At 46.8% G+C, this 24,740-nt stretch overlaps 1 protein-coding gene across 1 annotated transcript in view; it reads left to right on the top strand.

Moving 5' to 3' along the window:
- LOC144145868 (phospholipid-transporting ATPase ABCA3-like) overlaps positions 1 to 24,740 on the top strand; it is a 62,571-nt gene that overhangs the window by 7,246 nt on the left and 30,585 nt on the right. Inside the window, exons 4-5 of the mRNA XM_077677683.1 lie at positions 1,706 to 1,958; positions 4,360 to 4,412. Coding sequence (XP_077533809.1) covers positions 1,706 to 1,958; positions 4,360 to 4,412 — 306 coding nt within the window. The remainder of the gene's footprint in view (positions 1 to 1,705; positions 1,959 to 4,359; positions 4,413 to 24,740) is intronic.

The raw sequence follows: 24,740 nt of genomic DNA, 5'->3' as shown, positions 1-24,740 counted from the left end.
TTTTCCAGGGCTTGTAAGCGGTGGGTCTTTAGTTGAGTACTGAAAAGTAAATATTGGAGCAAAGAAATAGATGTAACCAGAGGTACTCCGAAAGGAAGGGTAGACTTAATGAAATCATTGTTTCCCAACTGTTAGTTGCATTTCGCTCACTTCGTCCTCTATTCACTTAGTCATGGACATCTGGGGACAGATATTTCGCCGATCTCGTAATTGCTGTCGGAATTCATGATCAGGCAGCTCCGAAAAAGGAAAAAAAAAAGAAAACTTCTGAGGACACCCACGAAACAGTATGAACAGTCAAGCCAAAAGCAAACTCCCAGTGGGCAAATGGATTTGGCTTTGCAGGATCGGGCTCATTTTCGATACGAACTGCGATCTGAGTACAAGTTCGCAGTGCGTTGTATCACCTATTTTCTTGCCATCTTTTTTTAGGGGAAATTCGCCGAGTTTTTCTCGTCACTGCAGTTTTATCAGACTTAGTTTCGGTGTCTCGCCTGTCACATTGAAAAAAAAAAACTGATTGATTCCTCTGTCATAAAAAATCAGTAGAACACGAAAGTACAATGTGCAGCGAAATCTGCAGCTGAGTATGATTTGCGGGTCGGCGGCTGTCTTATGGGCATGAATGGCGAGTGACGTCCTGCTGGCGGGTCGCTTCGGCAAAGGTGTACTGTCGTCATATCCCTGACGAATATGACGTCAGTGAAATCTTGGGGAATCGCGGCATAAAAGACGTTCGTGTTAAAATTGCGACATAAAACACTTTCGTGTTAAAATTTAAAACCCGAAAACGAACAACCCTAAATATAACGTAATCTTTAGTACTAAAGGTTGCTTCCCTGCAAGAAGACCCTGTTTGCAGGGGTGCCCCTCTTACATACCGCTTTCTTCTATGTACAGGCGTCACTTCCGTGATGGATATCACGTCTGCGAAATCTTCTAGCACCGGGAATAAAACACTTTAACGCCTCACATATTGATATTGGTGGCTTATATTGCCCTTAGAATGTTGTCCCCGCAAAGCATTTCTGAGTAAAGTTCGAGCCGACTTGAATGGAATTGATGTGAGCTTTGTTTTTGTAAACTGGCTTTCCCACATTGCATGTTGCCCAGTAAAGCATGGTCACTAACGCGCGGAGCATGACTAGAGAAGACGGCTATAACTATTGTGTTATCAAAAGTATCCCGGAACAAATTATATGACAATTAGGCGCTAACACGACTCTATCATTACGGCGAGTTTTATTTACTCGTTACGATTAGTTCACAATGACGTTACAAAATTTGCGTCTGCTGTGGTGTCTTTGCGTCTGCTCTTGCAGAAAATGGCTCCAGAAAAGAATTTTCGTCTGCCGTTGGAGAAAACGCCTGCAACTGTTGTTTTACCGGAAATGTAGGGAAACAAATTATATGACAAGGCGACTGTAACATTGCGCACCACAGCAAGGGAACTGAAGTGCTTTTGAATTTTTTCGACGTAGACGTAAAAGTCAGTCGACTTGAAAATTTTCAAGAAATATTACCTAACATTAAACAACAATTGTCAGCATTATGAGTGTATGCAAGCCCGTGCGTAAAATCATGAACACACTCCAAGTATAATTTCTGCCCGTCTTCAGTGCTCTTTTGGTATCAGTGTGCCAAGAAAGTGTTCTGCGCATATATGATAACACATACTAATCACATGCACGGGCTGCCCCCGCAGGTGTCGGCTACAAGATAGCCTTGGCAAAGGCACCTTCCGGTTTCAATCTTGCTGGTGCGCTGGCCGAGATTCACAAGGCTGCCCCCAACGCCGAAGTTGAAGACGAGAAGCAAGGCGAAGTGGTGATCGCACTGCGAACGCTAGACAACACCAGCTTCCCGGCCATGTTCAAGGAGTTGGAGAAATCGTCCCAGAAGCTGGGAATCGAGAGCATGGGAGTCACCGTGGCGTCTATGAAGGACGTATACCTCAAGTAAGGTTTGCTCCCGAATTAATGCCGCAAGGGGGGAGTCCCTTGACTACGACAGAAGATGGGGTGGCGAGGTCAATACGCCGCGAGTGTGTGACTGGTGTTCGCAATGACAGCTGGAGAAAACAAGCGTCTTGATTACTCGGGCTGTGCCATTGAGACCGTGACCATAACGGCATCAACATTTCCATCCTGCTCCATACTAAGTATGTAGCTATAGTGACGGTAGGGATAACGTGACTTTGCGGAGGTGCAACATGCTCAAATTAAATTGCACATGCATTGACCGTAGGTACACCAGACCGGTACTACGCACACTAAGCACCGAACCGGCAGAGATTGCATGGGGAGCAATGGCAATACCAAGATGCATATTGGTATCGCAGTAAGACGGCCCGCATAGAAAAGGCCACTTTGTCGAGCATAGTCTTGCGCTCCATCCATAAAACAAGAGCAATTGAAATCGCATGCAAAGAGGTCCGTCTTTGCACATTCCATTTTACGTAAATATTATAAAGCGAAATTTGTTTCCGGTTACAAGTCTAAAACTTGTAAGTAGTACGGTGGATGGAGCTTGGTGTCATCACTTGTGACATGTGTGTAGCAATTGTTTTATAATAGAGCTGCCCGACACGATTTTTTTACATAAAAGTACATTGACCGTACTTAGGTACGTGGGGTGCAAAGTTCATCCACCACAACTCCAATGTGGAGTTCCTCGCAGGCAATATCGGAAAGTACAGTTTAAAGTCAAAACACCATGAAAGCTGTTGAGGTGTGCGCACCACTACAAGAGGCAGCTGGCTCAGTTAGTAATGGTAGGAGAATTATTGAAGTACAGATTTTTATAACAGAATCTTATGAACATGCGGTTCCAATTACTTCGATATGTGCGTTGGTATGCCAGTACGAATCATCATGACATTGAACGTCATCGGTTAGCCTTGGCAGGACACGCATATCGCTAAAGGAAGGGACAGAAATATTAAATTGATTAAGATCTCAGCGAGAAGAAAATAAAGATGGCATGTAGACTAACTCCTCCCTTATAAAGTAGTGAAGGCATGTGAAGCAGAAGGGCAATGTATCTTGTTTTGGGAAGACATTGGCGGAGGTGTAGGAAAACGCAGTGACACGTAAAACTCGCTTTTGAGCAACAGATTCGTGATTCCTCTCCTCTTGCTTTTGAAAGGAGCCGGGGGGGGGGGGGGAGTTTTTTTGTTTTGTTTTCTGAATAAGACTGTCGACGTCGATCTGCGGCCGTCATGGGCTGGCCATGAACCCTCACTACTGGTTGGTTCCCCGTTGTAGTTTCCCAAACGCTGTGCCCAGTTCGGGAAACGGACCACAGAAAGGGCTGTGCTCGGATACAAATGTGGGTGGGACAAACGCTGCGGCATTTAATTGGTCCACTCTCGGCGGGGCACGTGCTTCTATTTGATTGTTTTTAGAGGCCAGTTCCTTTGACAGCTACTTTGGTGCACAAGTTCTCTGGAACAAAGTATATTCATAGGTTAAACCTTAGATTCGTATGCGCATATATATTGTCACGCAGGCAATATGTCCACAGGCCAACGTTGGAAATTTGCTCCCACGTGTTTTAACGTACTCGTGAATATCGTCGAGTTCATACAAATTCATGTCAGTTGTAGAGCTCCCGACATCCATTAAAGTGAGGAGCTGTTGGTTGAGCCTAAAGGATTTACGGAACCGTGGACATTATATCTTAAATTTTCTTGCCTGTGGAACTTGAAATACCCCTGAAATGTTTTAAATTCATTACATATGTCAGTTGTAGAGCTCCCGACATCCATTAAAGTGAGGAGCTGTTGGTTGAGCTTAAAGGATTTACGGAACCGTGGACCTTATATCTTAAATTTTCCTGCCTGTGGAACTTGAAATACCCCTGAAATGTTCTAAATTCATTACATTTGGCTGCAGATACGAATAGATAATAGTTTGGAGTTTTATCTCGACGTATATTGTGGACAATATCACTCGCAGTTTTCGTAAAAATAACAGAAAGTCAACGCTCTTTCGACATTCCTACGAACTCACAATGCCACTGCTAAACAGACAGCCTCGGGTTTGCCTTTACGGATAAAAATATATTGCTTCCAAATTTAGTTGTGGTAATTACTTCAGAAGTATTCTAAACCGCAAAGTATAAAGAACCGTGTTTTTGGTTGTTTAGTTTTATATTTGTTTGGACAGTGCCCCCGTCAATACCTTCGTATATAAAGTATTGCGAAAAGGCTATTCGTATTGCACCTGTCATTCATTATCCATGCTATTTTCACTGGTACTGTAAGATCATTGCTGTGGAATCAGTTAGGGACCAATTTCAACCATTTTTCTGCCCTGTCATTTCGTCTAGCGCTTACCGGTATCTTTTTCCTTCTAGGATAAACTTGGACTGGGCCCCAGGCGGGAAAGAGCGGGAAGCGGAAGTCGTAGGTCAGTATCAAACATAACTGGAGCATTTCAAACATAAGTGTAGCAAAAAATTTCAAGGTAAATAAGAAAACAGTAAATAACTGAGATAAATAATGAGGTAAATAAAATGCCAGTATCAAACATAACTGGAGCATTTCAAACATAAGTGTAAAATTTCAAGGTAATTAGGAAAACAGTAAATAACTGAGATAAATAATGAGGTAAATAAAATGCCAGCCCCTGTTAGGCTTTTATTGGACCCGTGGCACCTATGAATTTCACCTTGAACATATCCTTTGTTTTGTTGCCAGTAACTCCGTAATATCTCTCAAATTTCGGCGACGTTACCCGGCTTCTGTACCCAGGTTTTCCTCCTGCCACCACCCCTGTTCACACTTTATAATGAGAGCTCTGAGTGTTAGGCTCCCAAGATTTGATGACATCCGCTGTACCTACGGAAAACAATCCTGTTGCTTGCAAATAGTGATTTGTTGCAAAAAATTACACCATCTTTTCTTAGGCGAATGCTGAGTAGTATGCGAAGCAGCCATCGGGTCGACTGAAGTTCCCATTAGTTTTCAGTTCGTCGTTTACGGTGACGTTCAACGTGCCCTCGTTGCATCAGTAGCTTCTTGACGTAGTTTGAATGAGTGAAGGACATAAGACGCGTTTGTAGCACATGCTCCCGTTTCAGTTTGTAGCGCAGTGGGGAGAGCGCCACGTACCTCACGATGCGGCCAGAGAATCGTGGGATCGAAACCGGTCGCCGCCTAACTATTTCTTTTTATAGTGGACTGTGCTGACGTCAGCCCAAATGCTGACGGGGCTGAAAAGACTCGCATGCGCAGTAGAGTGCAGACGGCGGATGACAAGGGAAGGAGGGACACAGCCCCGAGAATGAGATGCTCCGCATCTTAAAAGGAACAATAAAAGGCCGCCAACTCAGCGTGTGGATACGTTTTGGGGCTGAAGCAGAATAGCAAGCGAGTTGTATCCTTTGAACTCAACAAGACGGGACGGTTGTTCGCTAAAAACACACTCCAATTATTTCTCAGGTGATTTACCTTAAAATTCAATATAAACCACAGTCATGTTGTTCGACAAAGTCGAAACCCGAAAACATGTATCGTTTCAGGGGAATTGGCGATGGTGTAAAATTATTTGGGCGTTAGAGTTTCTGGAATATAATCCGCAGCTGTGCCTAGAGATATCGTAGGAGCAGTAGCTCCAAAACGCGCACACAGCGCGAAACAGTAGATACAGCGCCCGAAAACGCCAGGGTCTTTTAAATTCAGCAGCGGTCAGATGCGCAAGGTCGGTCTTCTTGCGGTGTTAGTTCGCCGTACTTAATAACTTTGTGTGTATCGGCTGTTTTCTCTGAGAGCCGAGGACCCTATGAAGACCCCGTCATGAAGGGATGATCAGGATGATTTGAAGCCGAGAAGAGGATAACGAGGCAGTGATGATAGGACGTCCTATCAAAGTAGGGCGATTGTCAGAGCACAGTAGATTCTGCTGGCGCTCGCAATATATATATATATATATATATATATATATAGGGAGTAGTAGAACTTTGAAGATGGTAGAGAACACAAGAGAAGAAAAACTTCGAACAAGGTAAAAGCACGATTGTGGCCTACGTTTCAGCAAAGAGAACTTGCTTTCCTCAGTGCAATCTCTCGCCTGGCAGGCACGGCTTATATAGGGGTAGGACCCCAGGTGAAAGGAGAGGGAAAGATGGAAGGGAAATTGAGCAAGCTGATTTGTTTGGGAGTGTGTCGGGGGAGAGATTGAGGGGCCAAGAAGGTTGTCTAGTTTAAGCCGTGAAGTAGGTCACACGGAAGTCAGCTGGTGGTTGATATTCGTGGAATTTTTGGAGAGAGGATGAGAGGGTGTTTATTGACCCTCCGCGGGGTTTAGGGAAAGGATCTCAGAACCGCCCGAAGCAGACCAGGCGGTGAGGGTGGGGTCCTTATCAGAAACTATCTGCAAGCCTCAGGTCAAAAGAAAAGATAGAGACGGGGGGAAAACTAACTAGGTCAAGGAAAAAAGAAAACAAAGGGAGAACAAAATCAGGTAGGGAAACCACATAAACCCACACACAAAAGAAAAAGCAATGACCCGGCAACTGAAATGGCACGTGTCACCCACGGCAACATTCCTGGAACAGGCCTGTCCTGAAACTCAAAAACGAAAAGATAAAGTTAGAGTGACGTACGGGGCACAAGACCACGCGAAGTAAATAAAAAAGAGAGAAATAAAATAAATAAAATTGAATTCCAAAAGCAAAGGTTGGAGGGATGAGGGCGAGTATTAAGCTAGACGCTAAGGAATAAAAAAAAATTAGGTGACCAGGTACAGAGCAGAGTGAACGGTCATAGTCTTTGGATGAGGTATATGCACGAAAATGCCTAATGCTGTATTTCCGGTGAATATCGCAAGGATTCCAAGTTGCCCTTAGACGCATTAATTCCAGCAGGTTCCATGGAGTTGAATTTGTGAATTAAGTAGGATTCTCGGTATTTCCTGTCCCTAGGAGACTTAAAATTTGACTGAAGTATATATAACTTAAGGTCATCAAAATTGTGGCCTGGTTGGTTGAAATGCTGCGCTACAGCTATGGAGGATTTGCCAAGAGTATCTGCCCGGTGACCATTAAGCCGTAGGCTCATAGGTTGACTCGTTTCACCTATATACTGTTTGTGGCACATTGAGCATTCCAACATATACACAATGTTGGATGAAGTGCACGTAAAACTTGAATTAATCTTGTGGACATAATTACTGGAGCTGTGCTTTTTACAACGCAGTCTGTTTGCAGGTGCCTACAAGTCTTGCATCTGGGGCGGGAGCAGCTGGCTATGACTGGTTGCTTTGAAAGCCCTGTTTTAGCATGCACTAAAATATCTTTTAGATTCCTGTTTATCCTGTAGGTAACCCTTGGTGCTTCCGGGAAAGTCTTTTTGAGTCGGTCGTTACTGGCTAAAATGGGGTAGTACTTCCGCAGTATATTGTTTACGTTTGGGAGGGCGTTTGAAAATTTAGTTATTAGGGCAGGTGGCCTGGCGCTTTCGCTTTGCCGCTGTTTGTTGAGAACGTCATCCCTTTTGAGATTAGACACACGTTGGTACGCCTGATCGAGCGAGCTTTTGGGGTGGTTCCTGTTCATAAGGGTGGCCTTGAGTTCGTCTAGGTGCTCTACGTAGTCACTGTCATCACTGCATACTCTTCTAAGCCTGGTGGCTTGTCCTACAAAGATCCCTTGTTTGCAGTGTCTGGGGTGATGGCTTTTATAATCTAGGTACTGCTGCCTGTCTGTTGGCTTTCTAAAAAGCGTGGTTTTAAGTTTACCGTTGTCTAGAATGACGGTAGTATCTAGGAAGTTCACTTCTTTTTCAGAATACTGGCAGGAGAATTTAATAGTCGGATGCGAAGAATTGAGATGGGATATAAACGTTTCTAGAGTCGCGCGACCGTGTTCCCAAATCATGAAGATGTCGTCTATGTAGCGGAGGTAAACCTGGGGTTTATGCGGAAAAGAGCTTAATAGGGTAGCTTCAAGTTGCCCCATGAAAATGTTGGCATAGGTCGGTGCGAATGGAGTACCCATGTTAGTTCCAAAAACTTGCAAAAAGTAAGAAGAGTCAAATTCAAAATAATTGAGAGTTAGAACTAGTTTTAACAAAGTTATGTACACTTCTGGTGCATGTTGGTGCGGGTTCACTGATAGAGATTTTGAAATCGCTTCAATTCCTTCGGCGAACGGAATGTTTGTATACAATGCAGCAACGTCAAGAGTAACAAGGAGGGTTCCACTGGGTAGGCGACCGCCCATATTTATCTCTTCTATTATGCGGAGGAAGTGGGGGATGTCCTGAACGAATGAAGGAAGAAGAGCCGGAATGTCGGATAGGTGATGATTCAGAAACAGAGATAGTGCTTCGGTTGGGGTATTGTTATTCGAAACTATGGATCTGCCAGGAATGTCGGCAGTGAACAATAATTCTACGGGGACTTTATGGACTTTTGGGAGGAGGTAAAAACGTCCTGCATGCTTGTTATTCGGTTTCATGAAATTCAAGTCAGTAATCGTTATTAATTCTCTAGATCGTAGATCTGTGAGGCTCTGAAGGACCGTTCACTCTGCTCTGTACCTGGTCACCTAATTTTTTTTTATTCCTTAGCGTCTTGCTTAATACTCGCCCTCATCCCTCCAACCTTTGCTTTTGGAATTCAATTTTATTTATTTTATTTCTCTCTTTTTTTTTATTTACTTCGCGTGGTCTTGTGCCCCGTACGTCACTCTAACTTTATCTTTTCGTTTTTGAGTTTCAGGACAGGCCTGTTCCAGGAATGTTGCCGTGGGTGACACGTGCCATTTCAGTTGCCGGGTCATTGCTTTTTTCTTTTGTGTGTGGGTTTATGTGGTTTCCCTACCTGATTTTGTTCTCCCTTTGTTTTCTTTTTTCCTTGACCTAGTTAGTTTTCCCCCCGTCTCTATCTTTTCTTTTGATCTGAGGCTTGCAGATAGTTTCTGATAAGGACCCCACCCTCACCGCCTGGTCTGCTCCGGGCGGTTCTGAGATCATTTCCCTAAACCCCGCGGAGGGTCAATAAACACCCTCTCATCCTTTCTCTCCAAAAATTCCACGAATATGAACCACCAGCTGACTTCCGTGTGACCTACTTCACGGCTTAAACTAGACAACCTTCTTGGCCCCTCAATCTCTCCCCCGACACACTCCCAAACAAATCACCTTGCTCAATTTCCCTTCCATCTTTCCCTCTCCTTCACCTGGGGTCCTACCCCTATATAAACCGTGCCTGCCAGGCGAGAGATTGCCCTGAGGAAAGGAAGTTCTCTTTGCTGAAACGTAGGCCACAATCGTGCTTTTACCTTGTTCGAAGTTTTTCTTCTCTTATATATATTATATACCTGTTTGTGTCCACTGAAGTACAAAAGATTTCCAGCCACGCTTATCGAGTGCTAGCTGAGTAAATGTTCTTCGCCCAAATTTTCGCAGCTCATATCGCCAACGAGCTCTCGGCCGACCCCTATTGCGTTTTCGGTCTATTGACAGCCACTATGTCAAACACCAGTCAGAGACACGGCAAGAGCAATAAAAAAGAAGTTTGCTTACGTATCGGCAAAGGGAGGTGCCTTAATGAGAGTAACGTTTGCACCACATTTCTACCCGTATTTCGAAGAAGATCTGTGGAAGATGCAGGAGCGTATTGATCTTTGAGTAATGAGCCACATACCCAGCTTGCGGGGCTTTATGGGGAGTTGAGCGTAATCCCCGGATTTATTGCACAAGTCTTGAATATAAGGGCACTGGCCAGACCACGAAGAAAGTTATCTAGGCCTTGGCCTTGCATACAAATAAACTCAGCGAGACATGCGTTAGATAGCTACTCCTAAAGCGGTGTAAAGGGAAGGTGCTCAACATGCGCAAGGCATACCATCATATGGCTGTTTCTGTGGGGCCCACATGTGGGGAACCAATTTTCCACGTCTCAAGTTTTCTGTTGCGGAATTATCTGGTAGGAAAAGTAGCACACATGTTGCTTGTTTTCAAAAGGAAACATAGTTGCGAATGCAGTGTCGCCCTGCCTTTAGTTCCACTGGGCGTATTGATTGTCCCACTGCTACAGTATGCTGAAATGAACGAATGAATCTCATTTTAATCAAAATATGAGTAGCAGGATTACAGACCGAAAAATCCCAATAAACAAATGTAAGGCGACGTTCACGCTGGTGCAGGAAACTATAGGCAGTCGTGAGTGGATATAATTATCTCCGACAGATTAAAGATGGCAATCTAAGTAACTTTCAATAAACCAGGTGCAGAACTAACATGAATGTGGTGCCCAAGGACATTGTTCTAAAATAATGAATTTACGTTGTCCATGACACTAAATACGCCAGGGAAAAGTGCAGTTCTACTTCTCATGCTAGCTTACGCGGCGAGCTATTGGGGTTCGGGTCACACACGAAGAATAAATAGGCCAGCGAAAAAAGCCACGGGGAGAAGACTTAGGGATTTGACACCTATGGATAGAAAGCGAACGCCATCAATTAAGGACGAAACTTGTTTTAGATACCTCCTAGCGCGAAGTGAAGCGAAAATATAGTTTGACATGTGATGTGCGGAATCGCAAACTGCTGTACCATTTGACCAGCTGAAATGCTAGCGAGCATTATGATGAGGGATTCCGGGAGACAGGAAACTCGGAGTTCAGTTTAAAGAACCATGCAGACGAAATACAACGTCGTTTACTTGTGAACAACTATTCTTTGGCAACTAACTCGGCAGCACGCCAGCCGCAAAAGAAGTTTTAACTGGAAAACCAAAAGAAAACTACGAAAAGTCAGCAGGGAGGCTGAAAAAGGTTTTTAGAGTGTTAACTACAGGTACGCAATTCATTGATACGACCAAATAGACCTACTAGGCCCGTGAAATCGCCCGGCCATGTTGCTTGCCGCTGTATTTTGTAGGCGGCCAGTAATGCACCTACTAGATCCCGTGACGTCATTGAGATCTCGCTAGAAAATTTGCTAGTGAGTCGGCGCTCCCTCACTCGTTTTAGATGCAGAGCATCTGATTCACTCGCCTTGTCCCTCCGGCGTCGTCGTCGCTGTCGTCGTCGTCGACGTTGTCCACTCCTGTCCCATTCTCCTCGCCGCGCCAGCTGCGCTCTCCGCCGCTCACCCCCCTCTCCTCTCCGATAGCGAACACTCTCTCGCGAGGGGCATTGGATTGGCGTGGCTTGGATTGGATTAGGATTGGATTGAATTAAAGTGGATTGTGTTGGATTGTGCTGCGTCATAGCCGCGGCACGTTGCGTCATAGCCGCGGCAGACGCGCTGGGGCCGGCGCATGTGCAGTACTCTCTCTTCCCCGGTTTCCTCTCCTTCGGGCGCGCTGCGCATATAACCGGTGTGCCGTTCTCCGGCGAAGCAACGTCCACGCTTGGCTCAAACACCTCGAGTCCACGCCGCTTTACAAGTACGCCAACGTCGTCATCGACTGGGACCGGCTTACGCAGTCCCCTCAACGTTATGCGCGCTATAAAACGCGGTCCCTTCGCCGCTCCGCGTATGCGTCGCATCTACACAGGGGTTCCCGCGAGGGGAGGCGGGAGTTTTCTTTTTATACCAAGGTTCCCTGAAGTTTAAGTTGTGCTTTTTTTCTTTAACTAAAGCAGTTTTTTCGAAATGAACCAAAGTAGTATTTGTCTTTATTGTCTTTTAATGATAGAACTGCGGGCGTTGAAAGGATCTTGAGAACAAAATATAGGGGCTGCAAGAGTATTGAATACTGCAAAATGACTTACCCCCTTAAGTGTGTAAATTACTGCCTATAATTAACACTCTTACATCCCAGCAAAAGTACAAAGGAAAACATCCTTTGAGGGAGCCTTTTTTGCTTTTAACCCCCTTACTCTGTATCAAAAATGGAACGAAAAAAAAATTTAATGGCGTTTTATTCTTAATTACATCCTTGTAAAGGTTGCTTTGCTTTGCTTTTTGATCTGCTGTAAGGGTGTTAGCTATAAACATGAAGGGTGTAAATCATTTTACAGTGATATAGTGATCCGAATCGTGCATTGGACCTCCACGCGCTGAGGATTACAACGATGAAAAGGCAGCAACATTAAACCCCATTCATCGCCCAACAATTCTTGCAGAGGAGGACATTGCCGGAGTGTGCGTGCGAGCCTCCAACACAGCCTCTTCCCTGCGCCGTTTCTGGGCCCTGTTCGTCAAGCGGGCCATCTACCTAAGTCGTAGCTGGGGCATCGTCATAGTGGGGCTGGTCATACCCCTTGTGTTGCAGCTGCTCACCGTCAACGTCCTTTCCATGCCGTCGCTGAGCAAAGTCAGCGGGGGTGCGACCGAAGAAAACGGTACAGTCTCTGTCGAGCTCCGGCTGGGGGCGCACTTCGCCGGCTCGGAGGTCTTCCTCGAGGAGTCGCCGGCTTCCAGAGCGAGCGGCAACTTTAGGGCGCTAATCGAGTCCGAAGGCTGCACCGTGCATTCCCTGAAGGACGTTCGCACGGAGCTGAGAGATATAGCTCTGGAGGACTTTGGCCATTACATAAGGACGTACCCGATGGCCGCGGTGTTTCAGGATAATGCGTAAGTGCTCGCGTAGTCGCACCTCGTCGTGTCACTTGTGTCGAGGTAGACAGGACCGCAGGCTGAAGGCTCGGCTTTCACTAGTATTGGTTCACGCGGTTTGATTTCATCTTTGCCGTGTGCTAGACTCTGTTATAAAAGTTGAGATATACAAATGCAAAACATTCAGTAGGGTACATATTGTTGAGCATATATCGGGTAGCGTGATAAATACAATCATATGAATTGTGAACGGAATAATGTCGTTTGATGTTTAAGCTACAAAAGAAAAAAGATTTGTTCATGCGTTTTTTTTTTCGTTAACACCACGCTTCATGACATCATTGCTATAAAAATTTGCCGTGAATCTGCGAAACAGGGGTGCTCACCCGAAATCATCATTAAAAGTCTTCGAAATGATTATCTCTTAACAGAGAAGCTGTTTTGCAACTGGTTATTGTGCGCGTCCGCAGTTAGAAATACCAAGAAAATGCTGAGCGCACGTGAGCGCGTGTTTCGCGGCGACCGCCCGGCAGTAAAAAAACCAAAAAAATGCCGAGCGCTCGTGGGTGCGTACCTCCGGGAACCGCCAAGTGTCCCCGGCACACGTGTCAAGCCAAGCATACCCACTAACGGAGATTGGCCAATAAAATCCATCTTTTGCCGCATTCGTGGCAACACTTGGTCAGAACGAGAAAGACGCCAGCGTTCGCCGCAATCGTGGCAACCCATTCTCGGAACGTGAAAGACACGTCATAGAGTACGCTTCTCCAAGGTGATGTCCGATAGGTATAACATCCTAAAAGATGAACAAAGCTCACACAATGATGGAGTAGAGGTTGTTGCGGCAGCAAAGCAGCAAATCGTATACCGTCGTAATGGTCGTGAGGGTTGCGTGCAACTTGATTGATTGATTGATTCTGGGGTTTAACGCGCCGACGCAACGCAGGCGATGAGGCGCGCCGTAGTGGAGGGCTCCGGATTAATTTTGACCACCTGGGGATCTTTATCGTGCGCCGAAATCTCGTACACACGGGCGTTTTTGCTTTTCGCCTCCATCAGAAAAGCGGCCGCCGCGGCCGGGAATCGAACCCGCGACCTCGGGCTCAGCAGCGCAACGCCTTAGCCACTGAGCCACCGCGGCGGGTGTTGCGTGCAACTTCGCTGGCTTTAAGACTAACGTGTTAGTGTGAGCTTCCTTCATTTTTTTTGTATTTGAAAACCAAATGCGATTTTTTTTATGGAAATCTTGAGGTACCCTTTTTGTTTATTTACATAAAGTTTGGTCAAAAGAGGTCACTTCACGTCTTATTATGCTACTTATTCACACACACACGCACACACGCGTGAGCACGCACAGTCGGAGCCATAACATGCGTGACCCATCCAATGTCTTGTACATGCCATGAAATTTCCAACTCTTCCTAAACCATGAGCCGGGAGGAAATGTACACTTGACCTTGTTTCTGTGCTATACGTATGCGGATGTTTAATTGCCGGGCAATTGCCCGGGTAATACGAAGCTCCCCTAAAGCAGCAGACGCACAAACCACCCACAGTTTCCCTGCGCCCAAGGGCATTTGCCAACTGTGTGTGCTAAAATCTGAAGAAAACTATGGTACCATAACCCCTATTGGAATTAGGGGGAGAAAACAACAGTTGGGTTCATTTGAAACATTGTCTGATAAAAAATAACACTCAGTGAAGCTTTACCAGGAACTTCAGAGACCTTCACCCACTTAAGAAAAACACACGAAGAGGGATTATTCACAGGTCGCTTGCTCTCTCTTCACCTGTGACGTCACACGAATTGGTTTGTTCGACTTGCGGCTACCGGCGAAATGTACTACTTTGCTTTATTACGCTGCTCAAATGCCAGTTTGAAGTGAACACACTGGGCGCTCTGTTCTTGGCACTTTCCCAATCACGTTTTTAGGTAGCAAACTCGAAGCTTTTCAGTATTTGAATGTCTTCCCTGCTGCAAATGTGGCTTTTCAGTGGCTGTCTATTCAACGCTGCAGGTTAAGTGAGTTATTCAAGGCTATAGCCCTTACAACTACATTCAACATGTCTTTGTCTTCATGGTCGCGTTTGGCATGAAGCAAGTGTTTTGTAAAAACATCAAAAAGTACACCAACCCCACCTTCACGCTCAAACCCAGTCGAATCCAAGATGTAAAAATTCTGGCCTTATACCGGTTTACTGTAAAATATAAACAGAGGTTTACTCACTTATGCCCGTTAGATGACATTTGCCATCACTCGATACAAATAGGAAGACGTTTGTAATCATCACAATTATCGTCAAAGTCGTGTGTTTACTCTTACGGCTCTTACCCCCCCCCCCCCCCCTCCCAATGTTCGGGCATGCCCAGAAACGGCAGCACCACTGCCTGCGCGCGCTAATCGCATATAGTCGCTAAATACTTCCCGTGCGCTAATACAGTGAAAGCTCGTTAATTCGAATTTGTGGGTAATTTGAACGCCACGATTTTGTCCACCCAGGTATCCATAGAAGCTAAGTATTAAAAATTTAAACCCATACCACTCAATGTGAAAGCTGTCGAAAGTGCAGAGCAGTGATTCGCCATAATGGGCTGCAGCGCCTTTATCCGCTCACTGCTACCACGCAATGCGATTCAAATTTCCCGCCTTCGCTGTGGTCGCAAGCAGCCTGCCTGAAACTGCGCCAGCGGGAGTTCAGTTCTTTTAGGGTGCAGTCCTTTGGAGGCAGTCTCTGGGCTGAGCCGCGTTGTCGGCGCACAGAGTGAACGACGGCAAGACCGAAGAATGATAGAAAAAGCGATGAAAGAAAGCAGAGGAGGAGAGTGTTGCGAAATCGGGAGGGGAGGGCGGTTCGTCGTGGCGGCTCGGGACAGCGCTCTCCGAAAGTGTGCGGTGGGGGAGGGATGGGGGCAGTATGCTGTACCCGGACGAGGCGCTACACGGGGCGACCCTTGGCGAAAACGAGAGCGGGGCGTGCGCGTGAATACGGTGTGCGTTAGCTGAAGTCTCAGTTTGCTGTCCCTTCCTGAGACGCACTTCGGGCCGCCGACGCAGAGGCTTATCATCGCTGCAGTCGAGAAAACCCACGACTGAGTGCTGCCTCAGCGCGCTGCTGCTGCGCCTAAATATCGCACAAGGGAGTATTGTAATCGCCAGCTAATTTTTTAACACGAAAGTGTTTTATTCCGGGTTACACCAACATTTATGCAACGTCATATCCGTCACGGAAGTGACGCCAGTGCAACGAAGCAAGCGGTCTGTAAAGGGTACACCCCTGCACATAGGGTCTTCTTGTGGGGAAGCAACCTTTAGAAACAAAGAGTACGTTATACTTAGTGTTCGTTGTCGGTTTTTATATTTTAGCACGAAAGAGTTTTATCCCAGGATACACCAAGATTTACTGACGTTATACCCGTCACGGAAATGACGCCAGTACACTTTTGCGGAAGCGAGCCGCCAGCAGGACGTCGCTCGCCAAGCGCACCCATAAGACAGCCGCCGACCCGCAAATCTTGCTCAGCTGCAGATTTCGCTGCACATTTCACTTTCGTGTTTTACCGAAAAACTCACTTTGACTTTGACTATCCCTAGGACAGAGGAATCAACGACATTTTTTCTTCTCCTTGATTTTCCTCCCGCACGTGGTGGTGTTGCACTGCCACTTTTTTTTCGCTTCCTATCGTAAAAACCAATCCAACGAACGTTCCTAACTAAATGAACGAGGGCGTTCCCTGTTAATTACGTATATTTTGTCTTAAATGTTCCTACAGTTTTCTTTGCGCTATAAAACGGGGAGATGTGTGACAAGCGCCAGCATGTTCACGAGTTTCGACTTCTTATGACTATATAAACCGCTCGGCTTTCGAAGCCTCTGGGTTACGCTGCGACGACAGCCGCTATGATGGAACGCCTTGTGGCTTTACTTGGGCCAAGCGAGCGAGTTACGACGACAAGGCGAGCGCCTAAAGTGCTCTGCACTTCAAAGCTCTTTAATTCGAACGCAAGCAGGTAATTTGAACTACGCGCCCCACACCGGGCGCATGGTGTCTAGTACGCTGCCCGGGAAACACACCCGCTGCCTATTAAGTGCAGAGCAGTCTAGGGTCTCGCCTTGTCGTTGTAGCTCGCTCGCTGGACGCAAGTAGTGCCTCACGGAGTTCCGTCGTACCGGCTGTCGTACTGGCGTAACGCAGAGGCTTCAAAAGCCAAGCGGTTTATACAGTGATAAGCTTTCGAAACTCGTCAACCACTGACGCTTGTTATACGTGTCCCGTTGTTTAGAGCAAAGAAATCTGTAGGTACATTTGAGGCAAACAAAAAAAAAAAAACTGGCCGCGTATCTGCTTCTTTCGTTGCAAATGTCAAAAGACGATAGTGTTTGTAGACATTTGCCAAGGAAATGCCCTTCTTTGCTGTCCCGCTCACCTCTCATACTGTTCCTGTTCCATCGCGCTCATCCCAACGTGAACACACTGAAGGTTTGCTCAAGGCGATTTGAATTTAGCGCATTCCACTGCTACAGGCCGGGTTCCTCGATTCCAGCGCTACAGTACGGCGGCGACGCGCGTGAATCGAGGCGGCCGACTTCAGGGTTTAAAGAACTGCGTTGCCGTGCTTCACGTGCGTTCCAAGCAGAACATGGAACCTATCTAGTGGAACCTTTCGTTGCTGTTGCCGCGTGATTTCTCATATGCCGCCAGGAGGTAGCGCGGGCTACAGCAGGCGGCGGTTTTCTGCAGTAGATGTAGAATATCATTTGCTATAGAAAAAACATGCACCCACGTATTTTTATAATAAAGGAACACAGTAAATATTCCTTGTGTATTAATTTTACGGTCTTATATTTGCGTAATGTCTTGTCCTTGTTCAACAAAGTTGACAAGTATGAACATATAAACCGGGCTTAGACGCTCACATTTGGCTGTGATTATATAAGGCTATTGCGCAGTATACATTTTACTTGGCCGGGTGGCTGAATCGAGTCACACACAGACAGACGGACAGACAGACAGACATACAGACAGACCAAATTTCTGGGTTTGAGTAGCCCAAGAAAGACTATCGTCTTTAATATACTTCATTAACCGGCAGCGCCGGTGTTCATCTAGGTAGGAGCACTCGTTGGGTTGGTTTTTACGATAGTAAGCGAAAAAAAGTGGCAGTGCAACGCCGGCATGCGCGGGAGGAAACGCAAGCAGAAAAAATTACGCTCACCTCCCCTCGCGGGGACCCTGGTGTGATGCGACGCTGAAGGGGGTTTCATTGGCGTCGCATCAAGCAATCGTCGGGTACGGCAAGAGAGCAAGCGCAAGCGCGGACGACCGTCGACTGAGAGACCGGCCGGAGCGCGGCACTCCGCTTCTATGCGCAGAGCGCCCGAAGGAGAGGAGACCGCGGAGAGAGAGAGTACTGCACATGCGCACAGTACGCAGCCGCGCGCAGCGCGACCGCAGATGTTGGGAGAGAGTGTTCGCTATCGGAGAGAGGAGAGGAGGCGAGCGGAGGAGAGACGCAGCTGTGAGGACGCGGACGACGGACGCACGCAGGACAGGGTCGCCGGCAAGAGATGCTCCTCTCAGCGTCGCATCTAAAAAGAACCGAACTTCCGCTGGGGCAGTTTCGTGCAGGGGCGTGCGAGCGCCGCGAAGGCGGGAAAATTTAATTGCATTGGGTGGAAGCAGTGAGTGGATAATAACGGCGCTACAGCCCATTATCGCGAATCACTGCTCTGCACTTCCGACAGCTTTCACATTGAGTGGAAAGGCCTAAATTTTTTTACGAGGCTGCATCACCTGCGGAAGGGATGAAACAACGAAAAGATCAGGTAAATTCGGCTGAAAACAATGTTGAATTCCCTTGGATTATGGTATGGAAGACGTAATGTTTGCGGACTATGTCAAAGTGTACGCGAGTGTTGGTGGAGATGACGAGTGAGAACATCGTTTGCTAGTGACGACGCTGCTAGTGACAACGAGGAGAAGTGCGCAACACAAGTGCGGCCGTCTTACAGACGACTGATGATCTGATTGAATGCCGCCCGTCTCTTCTTCAGTAACAGAAAAGCAAAAAGGAGTCCTTCCGCTACATTCTCTAGTTAGTTCAAAAAGTGCTGCATATCAGCTTCATGGTCGAAAGCCTCACATCAATCACGGACTCCAGGCATCGTTGACGTGTCCTACTGCTACCCAAGGTTTCATTAGTTCGAACTTCATTCATTCCAATTGACGTGGTGTCCTCTTACGGTTCAAATTAACGAGCATTTACTGCAATATCTTGTGAACCCTATCTAAATCACAAACTTTTTAGAGATTTGTATGAGTTAATTCGTAGACGCACACCTCAGTTTGATGCCATTGGCCTCTGCAATGCGGTAGGATAATGAAAACAAGCCCATCCAATTATGATATGTGTGAGCCCTGAGAACTCCGCAAAACCAGGTTTTTTTAAAGGTTATACCTCTGCCTGAAACATTCCTCGTCGCAAAAAAAAAAAAAAGACGGTTACATATTTTCCCACGGGAAAAGAGGCATTGCGAGATTGATACAAAAAAACGTTGAAGCACTTACTCAGCGGTGCTCATAATTCTTGAAATACTGAAATTTTTTTTTCAGAAGTCTGCATAAGTCATCTCTCGCCGCAAAACGGAATTACAACACTGTGGTCAACAAGTACTGTGAGGCGTGTTAGAAAAATTGGCTAGCTATTATACATGTAACATCTGTAAAATCCCCGCACGCACGAACACACGCACGCACACGCCACCTCACATATACACGCACACACGTCCACACGGGCACACACACCTACAGGAAGACAGACAGAAAGGCAGACAGACAAGAGATAGAGATGCGAAAACACATTTATTCTAAAGGTTTAACTTAACTCGCATAAGTGTTGAAGTAGTAAAATTCATGAAGATTCTTTTAGGAATTGGAATAACTAACATTTAAAGGGACACTGAAGTGATATGTAAACATTGCGGGATTACTAGCGCAAATTGTAGTCCGGAGTCCCCAGGCTATGTTTCGACCACTCTGGGCGCGTATACGCGATTTTATTTAGTAAAAAAATTAATTCGAAAATGCTGTCCTCCTCTCTTTACGCTCGCCCATTTTCTGTGGTGTTTTCGTGTGACGTCGGGAGGAGCCGACCTCGCAATTGGCTGCGCTACTGCACGGCTCCCCGGCCTTCAGGCGGAGTCAGTCGGCCCAGCGTTTCGTCCGCCGCCCGCCGACGGGTCGTCGCAATTCGTTCGCTCAGTTGAAACGAAGCCAGGACACGTTTGTGAATGGAAGAATGTGCCTTTCTTTACTTGGTTAGTTTGTACACTGTATCCAGCTCCAAGTCAAGGTCGCTTCCCACAAGCGCTGCACAAGCGCACATGCGACGCTTCGCTGACTGGTACGCCAGTAGGAAAATATAAGGCCTCTTGAAGGCGGGTGAAAAGTCAGCGAAGTCAATATAGGTACTAAGGAAATAAAATCAACTGATTTTTTTACCGTACAGCGTAAAACTAGGGTGCGGGAAGCACTTTTTTGCGCTGGGCGAACAAGCACAGCGGTCAGCAGCACGACTACGCATCTGCGAACGCTTTTCCGTCTAAGAAATGCAATTGCTAGACGTGATATATTGTGGAAACTTGGGGGATGCTTACTGCACGAGCGTAAAACAGCAAATAGTCACCTAAGCTGCTTGAAATGCCACAACTAAATAAAAGTATAAACTGGTTATACAATATATACCTTTTATTACCAATGTCAGCTGAGCCCGCACTGTGGCCGAGTGGTCTAGAGCGCTGGGTATGTCATTACAAGTGTTTTGCAAGTCGCGAGTTCGAATCCCCGCGGGTGCATGCTTTTTTTTTGTATAAGGGAACTTTTTCGTTTTCCGCCGATGTTTTCTATACTGAGTTCACCTTTTTTTGGGCCGCAACTTTCATTGCTCCACGACCTAGTTCACAGAACGCGCGTAGGCTGGCACTGGCGCGCTAGCGAGTTCTCGTTGGCGTGCTGTTGCCATTAGCACCGACTGCTTGCGGGCAGTGGGCACAGGCCAGAATCAACAGACCCTTGGCCTGGTGCGAACACGCTTTTTACGATACAGGCATGAGTGAGGCAAGCTCAAAATATGGGGGAAAAGCGCATGGCATTTGAGCGTCTGCGGGGACGCGGAGGGCGTTCATGCACTGCGTAGGCCTCGGCTAGTGAATGCTACGATTCCAAGCCGTCCTGGGAGGCTTATCTTACGCATTTTACAGCCGACAACATGGAAGAAGTGCGGTACGATGATTACTGAGATATTGTGAATGCCCATCCAACAACGCCATCGGTTGTGTTTTACAGAACCGAAACCGAAACTTGTCTGATTGCTAACCTTGGGCATCGTCCAATCACGGTGCTCCCTCCTCCCAACGTCACAGCTTTAGTTGGTGCGGCCGCCGCAAACCGCGCATAGTAGTTTTTCTTCTTTCGCGCTGTGTAAAATAACTACCGATTTGTCAACCGGATAAACGATGAAAAGTGGGCTAATTTGAGCCAGTCTACGCAGTGCAAGAAAAAACGGGAGCTTGACAAATTCACTTCAGTGTCCCTGTAAACGTTAACATTTTGACCTGTTCGATTTCATTGTGGGGTGAAAGGGTATACTGACGAATTTGTGAAGAACTTCGTAAAACTTTGTTCCGCCCTTCGAGTTAAAATTTGAAAAATATTTTCTTGTAGAGCCTTTCCGTTGGAGAATTAAGGAACGTACCTTTCAATTGTAATAACTCTGTACGTACCAACAGCTTGGGCTAAGCGATGTGGAATCTGTCAGTCAGCCAGTTAGCGATACAAACTTGCATTCGTATGTTTTGCAAGAAAACTATCACGAAAGCAGACCGATGATTCAATTGTAAAACCATGTTTTTAAGTGGCTTGTATGCTTTCTGTACTGCTCCCAATTCGGAAACGAATTCGGAGCAGCACAGGACGCATACAACTTATTCGGATTGGTTTCCGAATCCGAATAAGGGAATGTTTTTGCTTCGTTATATTGCGGCTAATTGTTCTTCTCCGTGAGCCTGTTCCGCGAAATTTTTTGATGTACCATACTTACTGCCTTACTGACAAAACCTTGATGCCTTACTTGATCCCTTACTGACTTTCCTTATAAACGCTGCTGTACTCGCTTCCCGCTCTGCTCCGGTAACGTTACGGTGGCTTGATTAACCAAAGCAATGCTCAACCTTCGACCCTTGCAATTTTACCACGTGCATCATCCAAGTTACCACGTGTAATTTCACCACGTGCATCGTCCAGTGGGCGCTACCTTAAAGCGTAATGAGGGCACTGACTTGCATCTTTGTCTGGAATGCCTGATCATCACAAAAGTTTTCCGTTGCTTGATTAGATTCCTTGTACTCCAAAATTGTGGAGTAAAAAATTCAGACCATTTGTGTCCTGCAAACCTTTATCTAACGCCTGGCGATAGGGAAACTAAGAAAAAGTACAACGTCTCGCTAATCAACTTATCTAGTTTTCCGAGTGGGTTGTGCAAGAAATAGGGAAGAAAAAAATGTGCGGGTTACACCACATTACACCAAAAACTACACCACAAAACCATAATGGTGTGATATGCCTCGGGGATGCCTCGGTGGTTAGCAAGCTTTCAACCACAACTGCTTTAGGTGTGTTAGTATTGCGAGCAAGAATTGTACATGCCTGCAAATAGCCCATCGTAGCACTACTTTTGTTAGAGAAAAAAAAAAGGTCGCCATACCGCCCTGCGAAAGTGTATGCCCAGCAAAGCTATTGTAAACCACTGAAAATGGTGGTGGAGGAGAGTGTGAAATGTTTCGTGTCGTCTCGACGGGCCTGTCACTTGCGCTCGGCTAGAGAGAAAGAGAGAAAGCTTTATGAATACTAAAGACTTCCCCACAAACGGCGGGGCTTGCTAATTCACACGGAAGGAACGTTGTGAGGCCAAACAAAAAATGGGGGAAGAAGTACGCAGCAACAATGAATAAGAGGCAGAAAAAAATGAAATCAGTTTGGTACGTAGATAAAAAAAAGTCACAGAACTTGGAGAAAAAATCTCAGGATCTCAAGGTTGAAGAAAATCGGTTAATCCCGAGCCAGACAAAAAAGTTAAAAAAAAAAGCCTTTGTCGTTCACTCCGCGCCAGCCTGATTTTGCCACGGACCATGAAAGGGATGCCGGTCTAAAGAGTTTCCACATAACAGTCGCAGAAGAGTTCTTTTCGCTGTTTTGAGTTGAGTTGCATGCTGCGGGGAATAAGGCAAGACGAATAATTGAAGACGTTTGTATTTCGGTCAGTCGCAGTTTCGGTTTCAGCGGGTGCCGCGAAAGGTTGGTTTTGGAATAAACAAAGCTGTCCACGTGACTGTCGGACGAATATCACAGAGCAGAGCTGTCGCAGCATTATCGATTACGCGTCGGCGGCCGTTTCCGCTAAAGCCCCGAGGTACTGATCTCGCCAGCCGCTTACTTAAAAAGTGACGGTGGACGTGACGCTGGCGCGGCGAGTGCAACTTGCTGCCGCGGCTGAAGAACGACGCGCGACGCTTGGGACAGTGGGTAGAGAGCAGACGATTTTGGATTCAATTTGCCATCGCATCATTAACTCCTGTCTCGTATGTGCTGCCTTGTTTGGGAGTAGGGTCCCATTTCGTGCAGCGTTTACAAGCTATCGCTCGAGCTAGTAGCGCCGGCCTGCGCCACTTCGCGGTCGTGGCCGCCGCTTCGCAGCGACCGTGCGGCTCGCTCACTGCGCTTTTCGTGTCCCCTTCGTGTTTTCGCGTCCAGTGTAATAAAAAGCAATAAAAATAGTGCCTGGAATCTCTGTAGAACTTAGGTCGCGGACAGCTGCCCGATGAGCCAAAGAAGTCCCGGCGCCTCCCCCGCCAGTGATCGGATCGTTCCTTGCTCGACAGTAACAGCTACGACCTACGATCGCAGCGGCGAGCAGAAACGCTGGCACTGCGGAAGCGGCCACCACAAACTCGCGACGTGTTTGGATGTTGTTTTACTGCACATCCAGGGAATGTCGATTGCACGAGGTCCTCCGCTGGCTGCTCGGTTGCGTTTCCCGCACTTTAAAATTGATTTTAGATATATTTTAGGCTGTATTTGCCGCTGATATTTTGCATATCATGCATGTGTGTTCACACCAATCTATTTGCGTTGTCCTGCCTGACTTTCAAAAATAACCTGCAAATGTTTACCACGAACACATGGGAGGGGGTCCTATTGTTCACAGGCGCTTTACAATCCATAATGTAGTTTCGATGCTGGTTTTGTGGTTTCCTCGAACAAATCCTGATCTCTATTCTGTATGCCTGGTTAGACTGACGCATGCGCTCGACGCCTCAGTCCTTGGCACCCTGGCGTTTTTCCGCACGGAGATCGTTTTTGCTCACGGCGATGAAATCGTTGGGGGAGGGGGGGCGTCGAGGTATACAGCTTTGCTGTAATAAGTCTAGGTGGCGGTAACAGTATACCCGCCGAATTAGGCATATTATTTCTCTCTTTCGATAACGTTTTGTCATATTTCGCAACCTTGTTGCGGGGCTGGTTGGCAACGATCCCGTTCGGTATACCAACTATAGCATAGCCCTCCGTCTTGTACCCACACCAGGACCCACTCAGTCACGCATTCGCAGGACTCGCGGCATGCCGAACCCAACAAGCAGCGTCACTTTACCCATCGTGCTCAACATGCTGAACACGGCCCAGCTTCGCGTGATCACGGGTCAACCGGCGGCACGCATGTGGGCGACGATTTCCTACCTGGGCATCGAAGACTCCTCCGCTACCGTTTTTCTGTCAGTTCTGCTCGGCATCGTGATCTGGTTTTACTGGACCGTCCTGCCTAGCTTCAGCTACTCGCTGGCCTTCGCCGCCTTTGCCGCCTTCCCGGTCGCCGAGCGACTCGGAGGAGCCCGCGACGTGCAGCTCATGACCGGAATGCGGAGCTCGTTCTTCATATTCGTGAACTTGGTCTTCGACTGGCTGTGCTACATGGTCATCATTATACCGTGGTGGCTGATTCACTACTACTTCTCCGACTACTCGGTCACCACGGCAGGTGGGTTTTGTGCCCCTACCACTCAACGGTTTGTCTGAAACGGCTTCCTAACAACAAAGCAAATATGGCAGCGTGTGTTCCACTTGGATACCTAGCGGGATAGCAAGTGACCGCCTCTCTTTCTTACGAAAAACT

The sequence above is a fragment of the Haemaphysalis longicornis genome, unplaced genomic scaffold (assembly GCF_048455015.1).
Source record: "Haemaphysalis longicornis isolate Haplotype H1 unplaced genomic scaffold, Haemaphysalis longicornis Haplotype H1 scaffold_7, whole genome shotgun sequence".
Taxonomy (NCBI): Eukaryota; Metazoa; Arthropoda; class Arachnida; order Ixodida; family Ixodidae; genus Haemaphysalis; species Haemaphysalis longicornis.
This window is presented reverse-complemented; position numbering and strand designations above follow the sequence as displayed.